We start from the raw sequence: 22,934 nt of genomic DNA, 5'->3' as shown, positions 1-22,934 counted from the left end.
TTTCCATATCTAATACTTTTGGTAACAGGGCATCTATTGCATCTATCTCCAAACCTAATAATTTCAGTGCTCACACTCTTAATGTGATTTGCCAATGTCTATTTCATTTATTTACACCTTTGGTTTGTGTGCAGGGTGAGAAGAAAAAAAAAAAGTAATAGTTTACTACTACCACCACCACCACCACCACCACCACCACCAGAGTAAGCCAGCCAAAGAGTGTTGTAGGTGCATTATATTTTATCAGTCTGGAGAACAAAACAAACTCAAATTTTTTGCCACATATACCAAGCAAGAGGGTGGGTGGGAGTCTCTGGATAAAATCTGATACATAGCTTTGATGTATGTATTTTTGCCCATGCATGTTCCTTAGTTTTTTTACATTGTGTGAAATGAGTGCATGTGTGGGAGGTAGTCTGTGAATATAAAAAAAAAAAATAATTTCTCGATGTAATACCACCTTGAAGAATGCAAAATTACATTCAACCACAAGTGTTAAATTAAAAACCTTGTTCTGCTCTTTCGCAGATTATCAAGTTACATTGCTTTTAAGTTATAAACACTGCTTACCATTTATATCTCCATCCAAGTACCTTTTGGTAATACCACAGTCAGCAGGCGTTCACATAATAAAATAGTGGTCCAACTCAGGAGCCAATCGGTGACAGCTTTAAAGTTGGATCACACTTTTAGTTTCAAAAACCATGGGAAATTGTTCTACGTGTTGTTAGGTGTTTGTATGCAAAAGATTCTTCCACACAAAAATGACAAATTCGGCCAAATTTTGTTAGCAGTTAGCTCAACGTTACCCCAATGGATTGGCTGTGAATGTTTTTTTCCCTCGATTTGTAGGAATCTGAAAAACTCATTTCTCAATTTGTCTCTTTATTTAGTTTTATATACTGTATTAAAGATGGCGGCCCACATATAGTAAATATTGATAAATTGCATTTATTTTATTATCACATGCACGCCAGCTGACTATGGGCAATACCTACATATTTCTGTCAATACATTATTTACATTAACTCTTATTGGCTGAGCCCTGTGATGATATTTTTTTTGTTCATGGCTGAAAGTCTTGAACGTCTGTCATAACATCATATGTCAATTTATAATTTCAAAACACAACTATGATCTTGTAGTGCAACTACAGTCCGTTTATAATTTACAGCCAGTTGCTGCAGAATTTCATGAACGACTGCTATACAACTTCCAACTAAGCTGGTATCAGACAAGTTCAGTGTTTCCTGAGGCCATTTTTTACTACCTTAATCACAGCAAGCACATAATGCTAACTCACTTGGTTATGCTCTCTCTAGCATTAGGAATTGAGATTTTTTTTCCCCAAACATCTGAAGAATTAGTAAAAATTCACCCTAATAAGTATATGGGAAATATTTGCCATTTTTTCTTTTCTTTCAATTTTACTTATACTTAACACAATCCAAAGAGCTGTGCTTGTCTGGGTGTGTACTATACATTTCTGTGTCGCTATCATTGGAATGGTTTCCCTCATAGGAAATATTACTGACAAAGTTGCAGCAGTTATCCTTTATGCATTGCCAGCAGTCTCAGCCGCTCCAAAGCCAAGGAATAAAGAAACAAGATAAAAGATAAATAAAATAAAGGTCTGTTTTTATTTTTGGCTGAAGTGTGAGGCTATGTACAAGTATGAACTTCAGAAACCATAAAAACATTCTTCAGAGTAGCACCATTTCAAGTTTTGGCCAATCACAGTCAAGTTAACAAGGTCTACATTACTAATAGCCAATCATCAGTCACCTCTCAATAGCTTCCTTACTTCTGATAGGTTGGTTTGGTTTATGTGCAAAATAAGGCTGTTCAAGTCCAAGACAAAACTGTTATAAATAACTGGCTCACAAGATGTGGATTTTTATATAATTTCTGTTCAACATGATTTTTTTTTCAAATATAAGAAAACTTTCACAAACAATAACATTTTCTGTTGTCAATGACTAAACAATGAAGTTTTAGAAACTGGTTATCTAAACAAATGTAATTAGATGTTGGTATTATTTGAATAATAGTAAAACAAACAGGCACTCTTTTTGTATCTTAATATATATTCAATCTGGTTACAAAAAATGCTTGTGTTTAACTACTTCTTTTAGAAATACAATCAATTTGTACAAAGCCAACATGGAAAAACAAGATACAGGATGAACTGCTCAGAATACATAACCAGTTTCACTAAAATGTCAGCACAAGTTGTCATTGGTGTTTTACGTTGTTGAGCCCAACCTGATTACAATATATAAATAATGTTACTCCCAAATTGTAATTTCTAATTAACATATATTTGTGAAAATACCATGGATATGTGGCATTGTAAAACAGATGACACCAAAGTTCTGGGTTAGTAATGGAGGAATGGGTAAGCAAAAAACATGCAATATTTCTTGTCAAATTTTAAGCATATCGTATGATCAGGCTCTGCTAATTTGCATGTGTACAAGATATTGCTGTCAACATTGTTGAGGAGAAATAATACTTTCATCTCTATGAAAAGTTTAGTGAAACGATTTTACCTTTTCACTACCAGACTCTCTCGCCCAAATTTTTCTGCACTTTTATATTTTATTCTTCAATATTTCAGAAAATGAAACCCAATTTTGGAGCCAACAGACAAATTTGAGTCAATTTTCACTCAAAAAATATTTTGCTAATTTTGTCTCAATTATTTGAACGAAAGTGCAGACTATAAACAGGACTATTTTGTAAAATTGTGATGAAAAGAGGAACTGGTGGTGAAAAGGTTAATATACAGGGATCATAATGATGGAACGTAACTGATCTCAGCTCTGGGGAGAGCATTAGAACACTAAGGATTGAATGTAGTATGTCATTCGTACTTCAAAAAGTATTCACAGAAGAGAAGGTATGTGTGAGTATCAAGGAATGATATATTTGGAAGGAAAGAATCCTAAATAAAACTATGATGCATCACCATCACCCTTGGAAACCAGCATGAGAAACCCCTCTTCCATTCCCATATTATATCCCTTGCTTGAGGTCCTTATTGTAATAGTGAACTTGGAGGTTTAAATACAGCTTGTAAATTTCAAAGAAATTTATCAAATTATAATGTGAATAATACCAATACCAGAAGAACATGTCACGTTAAACAAGCAGCATAAAGCAAAGAAAGTGCATAATAGGTAGCAACTTGCAGTCACAGTTTGTGCGTTTGGACAAAAATGGGAATTTACAGTTATGAGAATATATGACATCATTTACTCTTTCACTAATGATACACTATATGGTAATTTACAGATGAACCAGTGACATCATTTCCTGGTCCAAATGATGCACTGTGGGAATTTACAGATAAACCAGTGACACCATTTCCTGTCCCAAATGATACACTATATGGTAATTTACAGATGAACCAGTGACATTTCCTGTCCCAAATGATACACTATATGGTAATTTACAGATGAACTAGTGACATCATTTCCTGTTCCAAATGGTGCACTGTGCGAATTTACAGATGAACCAGTGACACCATTTCCTGTCCCAAATGATGCAGTGTTGGAATTCCCGATTCCCGTCAGACTCAATGTAAATCTATTTGCACATGCGTTATCAACATAGCAACAAGCGAGAGTAGGACAAAAATATAGAACGTCAAAAGAACACCAGTAGACATGCAACCCGGAAGAAGTCAGCGTCATATTTGAAACAGATAGTGGAGTGAGTGTGGGTGGGTACAAACGAGGGCAGCTAGAAAAGCTATTCAAGACAGCTGAGAAATGTGGATTTCAGTTGAAAAAGACCATTTTTCAGAGAAAATGGATTGAAATAGAGTTAGTACTTGTGTTTTGCTGAGTAAGTTTTTCAACTCCCAATATACCCACAAAAAATATGAAAATATTACGCTACAGCAAAAGATAATTTACATGCTCATTATGCTTGCTTAGGCAGAATAGTGTGCAAATTTTCAGAGACTGGTGTGAGTTAGTTGGAAGATGATGGCAGTTTTATTTGAGGGGAATTTTTACGTTGCAAGTTGGCAACATTGATGTTCGGTGCACTGTGACTCTGCGCATTTGGAACGTTCAAAATCTGTCCTACCTTCCTGTTTGTTGACCTCACATCATGCAATATGCACAAACGATAAATGCGCAAACACTATCAATTTGGGAATTGGGAATTTACAGATGAAACAGTGACAAATGATGCACTGTGGGAAATTTACAGATGAACAGAGACATTATTTCCTATTTTCTAAAGAACAATTGGATGAATTTACAGGAAGTAAATATTGGGAATTATACATGGACAGATGACAATTCAGTTGTGGAATGGGAATTCATCAGGGTGTATGTAATTATCATAAATCAACAAGAACAATTCAAACAACTATTATAAATTCAGAATCCACATCCATCTGTGAATACTGGACAACTGTAGCATTTGCTCAAACACTTTCATTTTCAGATCAAGGAGATATAATTTGTATATTTCTGAAGGACTTGATCAAAATTAGCGATTGTGGGAGGTGGTTTATAGTTGTAATGAGGAGATGGTAATCTATTATGTAAAAAGATGGCAAATGGTGGGGGATGTCGATGAAAGGCATAGTTTTGGACTTGTATAGGTGTTGTCATGACAACCTAAACAGAACTGGAAGAAGAATAGAAAAGTCATGGAAGGGAAGGAAGTAAGTAAAAACAGAAGAATAAAAAAATCCCTGGTGCACTGACATTTCGCAGATTGTCAAGAAATAGACATTTACAAAAACACAGAAAACATACCTCTAAAATATGGAATGTCTAAAGTTTGGCCAGGAGGCACAGTAGAATATATTAACTTGCATTACTCAAGTATTCTAATGGGGCTAGTTTGTGGATGGCCATAATCTTGCATTCTTCAACTTAACACCTCCTGGTTCTGCTATCCCCACTTTGGTACCTTCCCACCCACTTGTAGGACAACCAGTGATGTTCATTCAACAATGTACAGATGTGTGATGAACATATCTGGTATTAAATACAGAATACATCTGAGCAGTTCATCAGCAACAACATGATGTCACTAGTGGCTTTTGTTGACCGGGTTTAACCATTCATTTCTGAGAGGTGAGGAGGGGTAGAAGGTCTTTCCACAGAAACACACACAGTTTAGGTCATTTATTTTGGGATATGGACACTTGCACTGCAATAGCAGCAATGGTAAGCAGTTAGCTGGGTCAGAAAATGCAAACATTATGTAGTTCATGTTGTACCATCAATTTTTAAGCAACAATTGAAGTTAAATTTTTCCCAAGAGGCATTACATTTGGAAGATGAAATGCAGAATATTTTGAAAAATATCAGATGGAAACACTAACACAGCAATAATGCAATTTCAGTCAACAATTTTACATCCAGTTGGAAATAAACAAAATTGTTTGGAAGCATTATTTCAAAGAACTTGATGAATGGAACATTTCTCATTAGAATGAAGACTGGACAGATAATGCTTTCAGATAATATCCATCATAACCATTTACAGTCACATTATGGAGACATGCGCCCTTGAACAATCACACCTTTGGTGGAGAGATGTGTCACCATGACCAGTCGCACCATGGGAGAGCAAAACACTACATCGGACAAACAAATTCTAGTTTGAATAAAATTCAATCTTGGTAAAAAGAAACCATGTATCAACCAACTCCAACAACCTCTTGAGATTTGAATTAACTTAGGTCTGAACTACAAAATTGAAGACAACTTCTCCCTGCCACCCAAGATCACCCTTCAGATGTCATGGTTTTACCCAAGTCAACAGCAAACACTAGAGGAAGAATCTACACCTGTCCATTCTTCCTCCTCATCTGTATCTGATAAGTTCTCATCATCCGTATGTAAAACATCGTCTCCACTGCCACTGCTTAGTTCTTGTCCGTCTAGTCCTCCAGTGTTAGTACAACCATCCACAGCTTTTGTTGCTTCTGATTGTTCCGACTGCTCATCCACAGTGCTGAATATTAATCGCACCTGATGAAGATATGAAGATCAGTCAGTGATATCATTAACTACTGAAACGTCAAGCAGTAAAGTGAACAATGGCAAACATCCCATCTTAATACGACAATTTTCAAAGTACCTGTACAGGTGCAAAAGATGAGGTCCCTTTTTCTCTTAAGAACAAGTCATTGAAAATGACACAGTCCCAGTTAAATTTTTGAAAGTTCTCTTTGTGCTAGTCATATTAAAGTGGAGGGGTTGTTGCGAGCGTGTCCTTGAAACTTGAGTCCCAAGTGGCAAATACAACAGATTGTTTATTTACATCACATTCGAACATGTGTTGCATGACAACCCCTCCAGTTTAAGACATAGCAAAGAAATCATAAGTGAAAGTAAATTATAATATGACCAGTGTGAATCTAGCCATCTGATTGGCTGACGCCAGGGTTTATATCTGACAATATATGACTCGGGCCCTGTTTGATGAATAATTAATAAAACAAAAACTGGAATAAACTGGATTGAAATATGATAAATATTGTCTGCAAGTCACTAGCAGCATTTTCAGAACATAGTAATTATGTCAGACGACGAGCCTCAGATCAATTTTGATCTCAATTTCAAATGGAACCAGCTGGATGAAATTGACGCTACTGATGAAGAACTTCTTCAAGCTACAATTAAATGGGAGCAACAGAACACCGGCGGTAATAACGAGCCAGATCAACAGATGGTGTCTGCCGAAGGGCAAAGATTGCCAGAATTTTCTGAAGAAATGGTCGACAACTTGGCAGCAAAGAAAAATGAAGTGAATACTAACGTCTCCGCAAAACCGGGTGTGAAATTACGCAAATGTAAGTGTGATAAAAGTAAAAAAAAAAAAAAAAAGACATATCGTAACTATGGTTTGTAAACAATGCGTTGAACGTTTGACCCCATGATGACCCAATTTCCGTACTGAAATTATGGTTTTTTTGTATAGTGTGGTGTTCTGAATGGAAAATCGACCCGGCCTTCCAAATGGTGGAAGTGCAATAGCTGGCAAAAATATTGAAGCATTTTTATGCCGAGGTCAGGGCTAGAGACGGGAAAGAATACAGCATAAGAAGCTACGCTGGAATTCGAGCAGCAATCCATCGCCACATAACCAATGTTCCATTCAATCGCCCCATTAACATTATCAAAGATCGGGAATTTCAAACTGCCAATAATGTATTTATAGGGAAAGTAAAAAGTTTGAAGCGGGAGGGGAAAGATAAAATCCAACACAAAACGGTTATCAATGCGGGAGACATGAGTAAGATGTTTACCAGCGGGACACTGTCCGACTGTGACCCGGTGTCCCTTTTACGATTGGTGTGGTTTTATGTAGAGTTTTTCTTTTGCAGAAGGGGACGAGAGGGTCTTCGGGATTTACACAAATAGAGTTTTGTTTTAAAGAAAGATCACAGGAGACGGGATTATATCACTTTAGCCTTTTTGGAAGCAACAAAAAAACCACCCCAGGGATTTGAAGGATGACTTTGAATCAGATAAACAGATGTACAAAACAGACTTCCCACTTTGTCCTGTTACGGCCATTCTAAATTATACAACTAAGCTTCACCCAAGCAATAATGCTTTTTTTCCAGCGGCATATTAGTAACTTTACAGGTAGGAAAACAACTTGGTATACAAATGCTCCTTTGGGTCACAATACGTTGGGGGAAATGATGAAAAAAATATCAGCGGCCACAGAGTTGAGCATGCTGTACACTAACCACTGTGTGAGAGCAACCACTATAAAATCATTGAACAACGCTGGAATACCAACACGGATAATCATGAATTTATGTGGCCATCGGAATGAAGGGAGTATCAGGAGTTACTGTCGCGACAATTCTAGTGAACAAAAACGTCAGTGTAGTGACATTTTAATGTCAAAAGTCTGTGTTCCTACCGTTGATGAGCGTGGTAACAATTACCTTCCGATGGCCCCCAGTTCCAGGGTCGTTCGGCCATCAACATCAGGCATGGCTCAAGTACAGTGTCAGAGAAACATCTCCACAAGCTTAAGCTCAGTCGCCACAGAAAACCTGTTCAAAAACTGCAATTTCGGTAGCTCTGTATATGTGTATACTAACAGTTATATTTCTCCAAAACTAAACTAAAATCCTCGAAAACGCAACTTGAAAAATTTCAAACCGCCATGTTCAAATTTACCACTCTTAACAAATGTTAATATATTAATCTGCGATATTTATAATGTCGATTCATGTGTATATTTTTCCTGTTTTATATTTGTATAAATCTTTTCTATTTATTTTAGGTAATAAACTTATAACATTTGCAATTTTATAATAATCTGTTTTATCGTTTTTTCATGCCTGTGCAAACGTGTCTCAGAGTGATTTCTATTGAAAGAGGCCCCAGAATGTGGTTATTTATCCCTCCCCACACTTTGTTTCGGAAAGATGCCGTATTTCCATTAAATATTCAATGTTATCGTATTATAATGAGGTTATAAACGGTACGCTTGGGTATTTGGTAGCGGATATAAGATCTCTCAGAGGAAAATTAGCATATTTGGGTTAAATAATCACCTCCCTGCCTTCGGTGATTATTTCCCGCCAACTATGCTAATTTTCCCCGAGAGGTCTTAAATCCGCTATCAAATACCCTCACGTGCCGTTTATAACCGCTAAACAAATTGAGGTGCATGTCTATGTTATTGCACTTGCTAAAATTGTTTAAAGTATGTTTGAGAAAATGCAAGTCTGAGGATGGGAATGAGACACTAAAATTACATTACCATACATCTCATGAACATGAATGCTTGTTGCCATGGTGCCCTACAATCAAATCTTTACATGGGACTATTTGTTAACATGTGTAATGACCGAATTTGAGATTCTGGGATTGGGAATACAGCAATTGCGACTCTTTGTAATTGTATTGTTAGTTCTGGACTAAAGTGGCGAATAGACCCTTTGTACAAGACAAGCGCGCTCTTGTGTTGAATAATATGGTGAAGACAATGTCCTAAAATTTGCAGTTTTAATAAATATCAGTTCAAAATAATGCGTTGAATACAATTTAACGTTTGTCATGCCTCTAATTTAAATTCACATGGCAGGGGGTGTCAAACAATGGTGATCTATCTGTGAATTACACTTGCCCATCTACATCATATAATTAAAAGAACTCCCCTCGCAGGGGGGGATAGTTCTTCAGTTCAGTAGTGTAAAACGTTCATATCCCTATATCCCTATCTGAGAGGCAAAAAACAATATATGCGAAAGGTGCTTGCTCGCTGTGACAAAATGCAATGAGACATGTAATTGGTGAATCAAACAGCAGCATCAATGTCAATCTGATTATGAAACAAACTAACATGTACGATGCATGTGCCAAATAGGAATGAAAAGCCAGAAGGTCAGATGCCTGCCAGTCGGCCATCCTTGCATGTATAAAGTATGTGCCAAATTTGAATGAAAACTGACAAAGCATGTCCAAGATACAACATTTTCAAAAAACAAGATGGCTGCCAGTCGACTGTTTCGAATCGAATCGCTAAACCACTGCATGTGCATATGTTTCACATAAAGTACGAGGCACATGCAAAGAATGAACGAAATTGGTCCAAAGGATTCTGAAATATGACTATGGATTGATGCACATACACAGACAGACGAACGAACGGACGGACGGATGGATGGATGGAGACCGAATTATAAGTCCCCGTTTTCGGACTTCATCCAAACGGGGACTAATAAGATAGAATGACCACCAACGTTTCTATAGATTAGTTTGCATCAAATACAATTTTGCATTGATCTTAGCAAGCTAACCACAAGACTTTTTAATATATTAAATCTTCCCATTATACCTAGAACAGTGGAACACTTTTTGTGTGGAAAAAAACAAGCCACGTGGTTGTCTCATTCTCAACAAGATATCATCAGTAGTCAGTGTCTAAGATCGATTGAAAGAAGCATGTCTTTATGATGCTATCGTAACATTGTAGGAATACTTTAAAACAAGCAACATCAATTTTGCTCTGACTGCAGAGTCAACAAAAATGTGAACGTAAACTGATGAATAAATCACAATAAATATATTTTGTTTCCTTTTGGGAAAAAAAATTATAATAGATGGCTATCAGACATCTTACCTTGAAATTTGGTGAGAAATTTTTATTTGTTTTATCTTTGTTAGCTTTGTCAATTTCATCTTTTCTAAGTGTTAGTGTTAAGATGTCGCAGTCGTCGCCCTCACTTCCCGTCGCTCCATTTGAGACTTTTTCACCAGCTGATATCACAAATGTGTTGAACCAAAAATGAAACATTTTTTCCTAAAAGAGAAATAACAAAGTGTGAGTTAACTCATTTGACGTAAACTGAATAAGTTCATATATGGCACCAAGTGAAAATGAATTTATTCACTCGTAAAACATAAGCTGACTGAGGATACAATGACCAGCTGATATCATTTCAGTAAGCAAACTTCACAACGTAATCAAGCATACAAACCTGCCAAGAAAGTAGTGAAATCTTGATTCTATACGAGTAGCTCAGTATTTATGTATAACTAACCATAGTGCAGTCTGCCACAGAAATGACAGAATCAACATTTGATACACTTAGCCAGGGTTATTGTCCTACCCATTGTGTCAGTGCCACACCCAGCCAGTGACACCCTCGTCCTCATTTTATTAAACCCCTACAACCATCAATAAAAGTTAACACTCAATAAACCATCAACAACTACATAAAGAACCCTAATAATTCATCCCAGTGTTTAAAATGACCAATAATTTATGTTTGGCCGAAACTAATAAAACAATATTGGTAGTGAAAGAAAATTAAATTGGACATCTTTGAAAAAGACTAATTTACTCACCCTTTTTGTAAGCATGTTTGTTTTATGAAAAAATTCTATTTTAATATCTCCACATATTGGCAGTGGCGGTGTAACATCACATTTAATAAATTTATCACCTCGCTTACTCTGAAAAAAAGAAATTGTTGTTAATTATCTTGAAATATGTATCGATATATGTTATCTCTGTATTCTTATCACACAACTAGACCTGTTGAGCAGAATCAAGGATTTGCAGTGGATTATAAACAGTAATTTACTCTTGAAGAGGCAAATAACAGCCTCTCGGCTAACATAGCTCTGCTGTTAGCAATGTACATTTCAATTAAAGAACTGAAGACATCATTAAAAAAATTAACAAAGCTGAGAGGTCTACCTGAAGTACCTATATGTATAGTATCAAAGAAATCGGACTAGAAGTCAGAAATACATGTATCACTTTTTACTAAAAATGACAAAAATATTTAGCAAAATTAGAGAATTGAAGATATCCTCACGAAATGAACAAATCTAAAAGAAGTCTACACAAGGTTTACACAGATGGTAGATGCCGGACACTCTTATGATAAAGCTCAGCTCGACAAATTCAACAGCAGAGCTAAAAAGTTTACTCCCACCAAAACAATTTTTTCTGGATAGTTCAAAACAAATTGACTCAAACTTCCTGTAGAATTCGGTTTTCATGCCTTCAGTTGTCAGCACTTTTCAGTTTGTTTTTCAAAAAATGGTGGTTGAGACCTAGTTCAGAGAACACTAAGCAGAAAAGGTTCAAGTTAGGGTTTATGCAATGGTTGAGTTGAGCTTTGTCCAGCCACCCATTAACTCAAGTACATCATTCTGGGTTCTGTGATTTGTAATATCTCTGCTTTAAATTAATGCCCTAATGTTTGTTTTGCAAACATAATTCAAAACACACATCTGGATGGACAATTTCGAGTCTGACATTGGCGTCTGGCAGTGGCATCAAAAATCAATCATTTGATTTTTCTTGCAAATGTTTGAAGGCCTTTCAGTGATATTTCATCAAAATCAATTAATGCAAGACCATTTTTGATCAAATCTTCTCCACAGTAATGCTCGGACATGTTCATGAACAGACACTGCTTAAACAAAAGAATTACATGAATGCAAACATGCTGTGAAGTAAGTTGCAACAGATGTTAATTTTACCAAATTTTGCAAATATTTCATGCTTAACCAATCACACTGTGTAATAAGTCGGTCAGATAATGAACTCGTTTTATGACACAACTACCAAACTCGTTTATCATTGTCACACGCAACGTAATATTACCGTAATTGGTATAGTACAGGTGTGATGGTTCAAATACCAAAATGGCAACAGTAACAGAAAGACTTCCCTGGCGGCGATGATAACATACGAACATGAAGCCAACAGATGAGGTTTCAACTGGTACTGCTATTATTATACTCTGCAAACATCAAGTACAATAACGCGGTAAAACTTCACTACTCCAATAACTAGATACTTAAACTCCAATACAATTCAACGAGATCTCCGATCTGAACTCAGTGCTGAACAACTCCCCTATATATACCCACACTGTCTATAAATAGACCATTCCATCAGCATACATAATGAGTCTGGAACTTACTACAAATTTCTAGAATGTTCCATTACCTTCTATTGCCTCCTACAGTGTTCTATTACCTATTCAACCATTTCCTAAAAAATATAGAATATTCCACCCAGACAAGGTACGGTTCTAGAACATTCTCAGTGACACGGAAGTGGTAAACAAGTCGTATGTGACATGCCTCCCCTCTCAAGAATATTATAACATATAATATTACATGACTAGCAACAACGTCAATAATACGAATACGATAACAATTTCAAATAAAACAACAATACAATATATCAAATCGACCTGAACAAAGCTCTGAATACATTAATTCGAAATTCACATACAGTAGAATATAATAAAATATGAAATACAGTCATAAACGAATAACATTCTACTATACTGTTCAAAAATTCAAGTAGTCAGGTAGGTGACGTCTCCCGCTCAACATATAACTAACAAATTTACATGATACGTCTTCACTTTGTCACCTACCCTCACTCGATAATCGTTTTCACCTATTACCTGCTCCACCACATAAGGACCCCTCCACATCAACAGCTTGTTGTTGTCAGTTGGTAGCAAAATTAACACCTTATCTCCTTCCTTAAGCACTCGTTTCTTCGTTTTACGATCATAGTAACACTTGTATCGGTTCTGTGCCTTTTGTAATTCCTCTCGAGCAATCTCTAAAGTCTGTTCTAACCATCTCTCAACTCAAACACATACTGGTAACTATTAACTATCTCAGGATTATCGCTTTCTTTGGTCCATAACTCTTTAAGGATCTTCATTGGGCTTCTAACCGTTCGACCATATAACAGCTCAAATGGGGAAAAACCAGTTGACTCCTGCGGTACCTCTCTATATGCGAAAAGTAAAGCACTAATATACCGATGCCATTGCCTTGGTTGTTCATGGCACAACTGCTTTAACATCTTCTTCAAAGTACCATTAAACTTTTCCACCAGTCCATTACAAATGGGGTGATAGGGCGTAGACGTCAGTCTCTTAATGCTGAGCAATCTTGATACTTCTTGCATGCATTCTGACACAAACTGAGTCCCCATGTCACTTAGTACTTCTTCTGGAACCCCCAATCGACTATAAAAGTCAATCAACGCCTCGGCTACAGTCTCTGTATCTATATTTTTAAGTGGAACCGCCTCTGGATACCGTGTAGCATAGTCCACCATAGTTAAGATGTATCGATGACCCCTGTCACTGGCTGGTGTAATTGGTCCAACCAAATCTATAGCCACACGCTTGAATGGCATATCAATTAAAGGCATCTTACCTAATGGGGCCTTTACAACTGATCCCTTTGAAACAGTCTTCTGGCACACATCACACGACCTACAAAAACTGGTAACATCTTTACGTAGCCCAGGCCAATAAAAGCTAGTCACAATCCGGTCTTCTGTCTTCTTTATCCCCATGTGTCCACCAAATATTGAATCATGGGCAATCTCCATAACACGAGTCCTCAACAGTTTCGGCACAACCACTTGACGTACCGTCTTGCCTCCTGGAACTGAACGATCCCGATACACACGATATAGCAAGCCTCCATATACCTGGAACTCGGTTGTATGGTGCCCTCTCACTTCTGGTTCTCTCTTATTATAATACCTCTTCAACGATGTGTCTGCTTGCTGCATCTTGATTAATTTGTCTTTTGTTACATGTGCTCCAGTCTTTACATCACACAATTTGAGCGGCTTCACCTTACCAGATTTCTTCGCTTGCACTCTGGTTGTTACTGCTCCACTCACATTCCACACTGGATCCGGGTCATCTGGTGGTCTTGCTCCGGGCACATTCCCAACAATTAAATCATAGATTGGGTCTTGCACACATAATGCTTCAACCGTGCCTCTCAAATATGGCGTATCAATTTCCACCATGGTGACTGGAACCCTTCTTACAGTACGATCAACCATCAATATATGACCCATCTTTTTTGTATACTGGTTATCTGGAACCAAGCTCTTCTTGACTATAATGCCATTACACCCAGTGTCTCTCAACATAGTCACAACTGTGTCACCAACCTTCCCTTGACCCACAGGCAAAGTCCTGTCCTCTACAACACCACTTCGATCCATACATGCACCATTCACAACCTTTAACTGCTCCCCCGATGCCAACAACAAATGGTCCTTCTCAATCATTCTAGGCACATCACTGCTAATTTGAACAGCACAGCTAGCACTGATATTAGACTCCTCTTTAACCACTGCAGCTGCACCAGTAGTAGTGCTGGGTTTGACACACTTTCTTTCTTGACCCCTGTGTTGTCCACTACGGCAGAACTTAGCCACATGTCCTACGGCACCAGACTGAAGGCACTGTTCACCTTTGTCATGGTTGACATCAGTAACGCGGGATGGACATTGTGCTGCTCGTTGACCAACACCCTGACATACATAACACCAGACACTACTACCCTGTCCCACATCAGTATTTCTAATGGCAGTCTTATTATCGTTACGCCTCACCTGGTCCTTCGTGGATAACTGTCGACCATGTGCCACTAGGTACTGCTTTGCTATTTCTTTTGTACAGGCACCAATAAACTGCTTCTTCACCATCAAGTCGGTAACACAATCATATGTTGCTGCAGTGACTGACAACTCAACCCATTTAGCAAAATAATTCTTAAGCCGCATAATTAACTGGTCAGGACTCTCGGAACTTTCAGGTTTAATTTCACGGAATCGCTTCCTGTACCCATAACTCTGTGAAATCGTATCTTGTCAACAGCGCCACCTTCACACGATCATAGTCAACTGCATCAGTGTCGGACATTCTAGAATATACTTCCAGTGCTCTACCAGTCAACAGCGCACTCAATTTTGTGGCTCATCCATTTCTATGCCAACTCGCATTCGTTGCAAACCTCTCAAACTGCAATAAATAACTATCAAGTTAGTCCTTACCATCAACAAATGCAGGCAACTTTGGTGACTGTGCATCACTGACCACATTTCGTTGACCGCCAAAATCAGCCTGTTGGAGCCCCGGCATTGCTGCTTGCAGCTCTAATCTTCTCAACTCAAATTTTCTTTCTTTTTCTCGCTGTTCTGCTTCCATTCGCAATTTCTCTCTTTCACCTGCTTCCGCTTCCAGCCGTAACTTTTCCTTTCTTTCCTCAATCTCCATTTTCCTCACCTCTGCTTCAATTTCCATTTTTGCTTTCCTCTCTTCCCGCGCCGCTTGTCTGTCAGCCCGCTGAGAACTCAGTTGCTCCAAAATAAATTTCCTTTTGTCTTCTCCAGTCATTCCCAGTTCATCCGCCCATTCCATCAACTCTTGTTTCGTCATATCTTTCATCTCGCTGGCCATGTTGTCTTCTATATGTCTTCACTGTTCCCGGACGAGCCCCCAGATGTCACACGCAACGTAATATTACCGTAATTGGTATAGTACAGGTGTGATGGTTCAAATACCAAAATGGCAACAGTAACAGAAAGACTTCCCTGGCGGCGATGATAACATACAAACATGAAGCCAACAGATGAGGTTTCAACTGGTACTGGTATTATTATACTCTGCAAACATCAAGTACAATAACGCTGTAAAACTCCACTACTCCAATAACTAGATACTTAAACTCCAATACAATTCAACGAGATCTCCGATCTGAACTCAGTGCTGAACAACTCCCCTATATATACCCCCACTGTCTATAAATAGACCATTACATCAGCATACATAATGAGTCTGGAACTTACTACATATTTCTAGAATGTTCCATTACCTTCTATTGCCTCCTACAGTGTTCTATTACCTATTCAACCATTTCCTAAAAAATATAGAATATTCCACCCAGACACAGTACGGTTCTAGAACATTCTCAGTGACACGGAAGTGGTAAATAAGTCGTATGCAACAATCATCTATCACATCCAGACATTGGACTTGGTAGCTCTGTATTTTTAGGTGAGTGATGATAACGGCTAAATCTTTGAGTAATTGGAAGACTCAATAAATTGTAAATTTTTAATGATACTTTTAAAAAGGCCATTACCAATGATTCAATCCATCAGACATTTAAATTGGAAATGAATTAGGGCAATATTTGCAGAAATCAAGACGGCAAACTATAAACAGCATGTGAGCACGACTTGATGCAAGATCTCTGACTAACAAATTTGATATTCCATATTAAATTATTCCATTCTTTGATTTGACAGCAACTTACAAGTTTCATTACAAATGAATTGTTTTGAAATTAACATTATGTGTTAGGTTATGCCAGGTAGCGGCTGTTAACAACTGTGAATTCTGTGTTATTTGCTATTAATTTGTCATGAATAGGAGAAAAATATATACGAATACGAGAAATTATAAATACACTTACTTCATAAGAAGGTGAAGAATAAATTTTAACTTTTTGTTGACTAACGACAAAATATGGATCTGAAATACAATCAATAAGAATTAGTGTTGGACATTTTTCCCCATCTATAATTCAGTGAAAATTGTAAAATTGTCTTTAAATTTCATAGTCATGTTGGACCATACAGACAGTATCAGATCAAAAGGTTTGTAAATTTTTTTATCAACATTTCATGTGGGAAGAAGAAGACAATACAAAATAATTTTGCAGATGGTGCCAAAAGTTCTCAAAGAGCTAATAGCTAAAAACAAGTTTTGTGTTTTTTAGTGCAGTGACAGATCGGGCATATATGAAAAATGAAGAGGGGGAAATGAATTCAATTCCATTTTTCGCAAACAAACAAAACTTGCATAATTAAAAACATGCAAAGACAGTTGTGTTTTGGTTAACAGCCAATGATGAAAGCTGCACACACCTGGTCTGTGTAATAAAACTTGAATGAAGTCTTGAGATCCATCATTTGTTGTTTTGATTTTGATAAGCCTGGTGTGAATTACACCCCATGCAAAAATCTCACAATTTAATGATTCTTCCGGACAGAAGGAAATTCACACAAATATTTAAATTCATATGCAAAGAATTGATAAATAATGAATGGCTACTTACTACACACTCCACCTGAAAACATAGGAACTGTATCAAAGTGAATTGTTTTAAGTAACAACGTTGTTTGCTTGTAATCACCTACACATTTTAGCCTTAAAAATTCATAGTATTCCACATAACGCCTTTGACTTGGTATCGTAACTCCCTATGTAAGAAAATGACAAATGAAGTTAAAACTGCACTATGCGGATCAAAGCTTAATTAAAAATGTTGACAAGGAAAAGAGAATAGACCATTTGCAGCTGTGATTATCATACAATTTTTTGTCTGAGTACTTCACCCATGTGCACCATTTTGTTTATGCAAGTTCATAAGTAGGCATTGTTAAAACAATTAAAATAGTGTCCCAAATATCTGTGGTTATATATAACCACAACGTGGAAGATGAATGATATGACTTGAAGTGAACATTGAAATAGATTCGTACAAATCCATGACTATATCCACACTACAGTTAACATTCAAGAAAATGTAATCTTACGTAACCTCACCTTTTCATTTAGGGTTCTAGTTTTTCCGTAATATTCTAACGCCTTTTGAGCACTGAGAAACTTTCCTATATGAATTAAATAGGAACAAATCATCACCCCTGTCCTACCCTGAAATACAGAACAGATCAACTGCATGTTAGATTGAATGTTGTAGAATTATACAGGTTCAGTTACGAGCACAACACTTGTATGTTTACATTGCAAGATTATATATGCATCCCAAGTTTGCAAGAAAGTAGTCCTCTGATTTTATACCAGGGATTTGCTTGCAGTATGAATTATATATTCAATAGTCTTGGTGCATCTTGAATTATGCCAGGAATTGTATGATACACACATGTAAACATAACCAGGCATGTCTGAAACATGTTCCAAAATAATAATGTTGGTTGTTGGCAATTTTAAAGTAGATCAGTAAATCAATCAATACATGCAAGAAACATAGTTCCAGAAAGATTTTGATTTACTGCTGTGAATGGCCTAGACATATATCTGACAAATGAATCCACAAATCTGAACAGAGACCAACTATGGCATCCATCAGAAACCACAAGTCAGCCACTACATGGGTACACTTGAAACAGATAACTAGAAATCATAGCCAGCCACTATAGGGCACACTTGAAACAGATAATTAGAAACCATTTCAGATATTACAGGGCATCTTGAAACAGGTAACTAGAAATAATAGCAAGGCAATATAGGGCACACTTGAAACAGGTAACTAGAAACCAATTCAGATATTATAGGGCATCTTGAACAGGTAACTAGAAATCACAGGTAAGCACTGCAGGGTACACTTGAAACAGATAATTAGAAACCATTTCAGATATTACAGGGCATCTTGAAACAAGGAACTAGAAATCATAGCCAGCCACTATAGGTTACACTTGGAAACAGATGACTAGAAATCATAGCCAGGCCTTATAAGGCACACTTCAAATAGATAACTAGAAACCATTTCAGATATTACAGGGCATCCTGAAACAGACAGCATAGAAACAATTTCAGATATTGCAAAGCATTTTGAAAAAGATAAAATTGTACAGCAGGGAACTCTGCAAACATTCTGAAGAGGAGTGTGTGAATATTTGGATGTGACCTACCTTGCCTGCTTTACAATGAATTACAGCTACATTAGCCTCATTTTTGCGTAACCACTCATCAACATCTTCACAAAATGTTTTTATAAGTTCTAACTTGGGAGGATGATGGTCATCGAAAGGATAATGTACAACTACAAGTAGAAAATAAACCAGTGTTGTGTCAACTTGAATAACAGGATAAATGGTGGGTATGTGTTACTTCAAACTGACAACCATAACTGGAAAAAACTATAGCACAATCAGTTTGACTCACCAACTATCACACTTACTGGCAAAAGGCAATGGGGTAAACACAACAAGGGTGAGGGGATTTGATAGTGCAGCACATTATCAAATCTTATATTGTAGAATAATTTATTTTCGCTTGGAATTTATTTTGCTATTTTCGCTGAAGGGATGCTGCAGTAAAAATAAAATCCATACGAAACACCCCAAAAGCCTTCTCAGCAAAAATTTATTGCAGCCAAAGTAAAGTAATTTTAAGACATTATTGTACATATAACTGCTTATACAGTTAGCAATTAATCAAATTGGTAATGAACACACTATTATACTATAGTTTCCCTAATGCAGCACATTTCCCTAAAACAGGTCATTTGCCAGCCCTTGTAGAGTCTCTGGATCAACGTTTTGGCAATCACTTCAGATAATATAAACAGACAAAATACAGGATAATTCATACCTCTATTTCGGAATTTGGATATATCGTAACATCTTTCTGAACACCTGCAAGAGATCAAAACGCAAGGTAAATTGTTTCTTCTTTGTAAAATGACAGACACAAACATCAAACACAAGATTTTAAAATTGTAAATAAGAAATTCAAGACAATGTTATTTTGCAATGATGACTAATGATGACACAAGTTTGCTGTTCCATTGCATCTGACATCTGTTGATGTAATGATGACATTGGAAATTTTGATACATTGGGTCTGACATCTGCGGTCACGCATGTTGGATGACCAATGTTCACAACCAAATATACCGTATTTATCCGGGGAGGCGCCCATGCTCGGGCAAATGCCCACCCCCCATTTTGATACAATAAAGAAGTTGTTCGCATTCTGCCTCGAGGGTAGAGAGAGTGTTCATGGCTGTTTACATTTATTTTACAAGATTTTTCATCAGAATCATAACAGTCAGCAAATCTAGAAAAATGAATATTAAAGCAAAAAAGATAGTTCTCTTTTAGAAGTATGCCGTGTCCCTGAAAAGGCTGTTTGGTTTGTGTTTCCTTAGAAACGATTCATGCCACGAAGCAAGTGTTGCACTCGTTCAGCCTTAGCATCATCGACAATGAAAACAATGGTGCAATATTGTAGCAACCCGTACCTGGGAGAGTTGTTGAAATGGTGTTGTTCTGGCTTAATAAAATATTTGCTAGCAGCTTGCGAATCCATAACTGGGGCCGGCAATTTTGCAATGTCATGCCGAAGACTGCCAACTTTTTTGCCTTCTTTCATCACATGCATTTCTGTCATGGAAATTATTCTTCTGTCGTTGTAGAAAAAAAAATCTTCCTATTTCAACCCATCGCGATATTCATAGCGAGAACTCGATGAATGGTAACTTTCACTACTGCTGATGAGCATTTAGTCTGATAAGAAAACGATGTTGACTTGACCTCTATGTAGTAGTGATGTCATTCTTAGCCAATTGGTAAAGTCCATGCTTAAAGGTCAAAGATGATTGCCAGACGGTAAATAAAAGCATCATGCAAGTCGTTTGCCACATTGACGCAACCCCATTTTTTTTTTTGTCTCTTTATTCTGATTAGACGTGAATTAAAAGTGCCAAGCAGACAGACATCGAAATCCTTGGACTAAATGTGCTAAATTGTGTGGGACGACATCGACGAACTTCAAAACGAAGCTGTAGGGATTTTGTTCGATGACGACAGTGACGCCGACTTGGACTTTGAAGGTTTTGACTTTTACGAAAATAGCAATGGACGTACAAATAGAGATCTGAGATGTGTTTTTTTCAAACTATGAACTTTCGAAATTTTACTGCATAAATTATTACTGATCTTGTATGGTTGTTGATCCGGTATTTGTCAAAACTGGAAATAATTGTACGCAGTTTAACCCCTGATATGTTAATTCATTTAGAGTTCACACGTAATGGGCGTGTTTGTCGGTGGGGAAATCCTAATTCAAATGATTTTTAACTGTCGATTTTTATTATTTCTGGTTTATTTGTTACTTTCTGAATAATAAATTATTTCTTGCTACACTGCTAATGCTGCATATGGTTCATTTATTTCCGTTGCATGTCTTCATTTGACATTCCATTCCCTGCCGCAGTTCGATCTACGTATTGTAAATTTTCGCAGAGTTTCGTTTTTCTTTGCAGTGGGATGTCCGGGCAAACGCCACCCCCCACCATATTTTATGCAATTTTCCATGTTCAGAATCCTGGGCACTTACCAGGATAAATACGGTATGTATATACGGTTAGCCCTCACAATTTGTAAATTTGTTATATTTAATGAAAATCTCATTCAATCAGACTCCTCGTGTTACACATGAATTGCAGAATACACACATACACATACATGTACTTCATTTTCAATAATTTTGGTATTAAATGTTAAGGGTTTGAGCCGAATTGATGATTACATGTCGCGATTAATATACTCTCATTATCACGGGTTCGTGACATTATACTGAAAACAAAACAAATTGGGGTTGCTGAGTAATTTTTCAAAAGTTTGAAAAGTCATGGAAATTTGCTCATTGACAAGTGATGAAATAGTCATATTTTTTTTTTCCTTTATTCATTGGCAGCTACATGCTTAGTAATGCAAAATTTAAATTGTAGTCAAACTGCCTTAAAAACTACATTGTTAAAAACGAAAAAAGTGAGACAATAAGTAAAATGACAAAAACAGCACTAAAGCATGATTTATCTAGAACTAGGTCCCAACCTACTTTATTGCTCCACTGCTTGCTACTTAAACTGAACTCTGAGTGAACTCTCATTATTTAAATGAGGTCATGTGCTAAATATCCTAACAAAGCATGACATATCAGCGTAGATTTGCTTAATTTTACGGGTACATCTGGTCATGTAAAGCAAGGCAGACACATGTCAAGCTGTGTATTAAACTCTACAGCTTTTAAGGTTATACTCCCTTGTCCAAAATGTAGCCTATATATTTATTACTATAGTCTGTTAGGGCAAGGTGATACTATTCAGTTGAATAAATAGTAATTTTACTTGACTGGAACGTCAGGACTACCCTTTGTTGATTGGCCTGTATGAAAGACAGACATTCGATCAATCACAAACAACAAAGTATTGAAAAAGTTATAACGATTTTGTGTTAATATTAAAACTGAATTTATCAAATGATAAACATAACAATTAACATAATTTGAAACTTGTATCAATGCCACAATTATTGGTGTGGCAAATATATTTACTTATTTACACTGCCATTCATATTACTAGTGTATCTCACTGCATATACATACATGCACATACATGCACACATATGTCAAGTCTGTAAATAGTCATATCTTTAGCAACACTACCCTGAAAGTTGCTTTTAATATGAATTACCCCTTCAAGAAAATGTGTAATGAATAATCATGAAGATGAAATCAAATTTCAAACAAGGCACAGTCCCCGTTCTGCATTTTGCTGAATAATGCTGTGATACAATCAGTCATTGCACAGCAATGTACTGTAATTGGCCAAGCATATTTGGTTAAAATCACTGAGAATGTAATGAGCAACAAAAGTGCAGTATATTGAATCATTGTATGAAAATCATGCAAGTCAAGATGAACAGTAGTTAAAATGATGTGCACCTGTAAAACCCACTATAGACGATTCTCACACAACAGCCCTGTTTATCTGCGAGAAAAGCCACATTTACAGATTGCGATTTTA

The 22,934-nt window shown here is 36.8% G+C and overlaps 1 protein-coding gene across 3 annotated transcripts in view; it reads right to left on the bottom strand.

Annotated features, from left to right (window-relative positions):
• Pten (phosphatase and tensin homolog) overlaps positions 1-22,934 on the bottom strand; it is a 38,909-nt gene that overhangs the window by 3,728 nt on the left and 12,247 nt on the right. Inside the window, exons 4-11 of one of the 3 annotated variants that reach the window (XM_085493486.1) lie at positions 19,715-19,758; positions 19,033-19,163; positions 17,927-18,034; positions 17,436-17,580; positions 16,791-16,849; positions 10,860-10,967; positions 10,132-10,311; positions 5,825-6,008 (exon numbers count right to left, since the gene is read on the bottom strand). In XM_085493486.1, the coding sequence (XP_085349612.1) occupies positions 5,825-6,008; positions 10,132-10,311; positions 10,860-10,967; positions 16,791-16,849; positions 17,436-17,580; positions 17,927-18,034; positions 19,033-19,163; positions 19,715-19,758 (959 nt within the window). 3 annotated transcript variants of the gene reach the window in all.

The sequence above is a fragment of the Saccoglossus kowalevskii genome, chromosome 19 (genome assembly GCF_978046115.1).
Source record: "Saccoglossus kowalevskii chromosome 19, keSacKowa6.1, whole genome shotgun sequence".
NCBI lineage: Eukaryota > Metazoa > Hemichordata > Enteropneusta > Harrimaniidae > Saccoglossus > Saccoglossus kowalevskii.
This window is presented reverse-complemented; position numbering and strand designations above follow the sequence as displayed.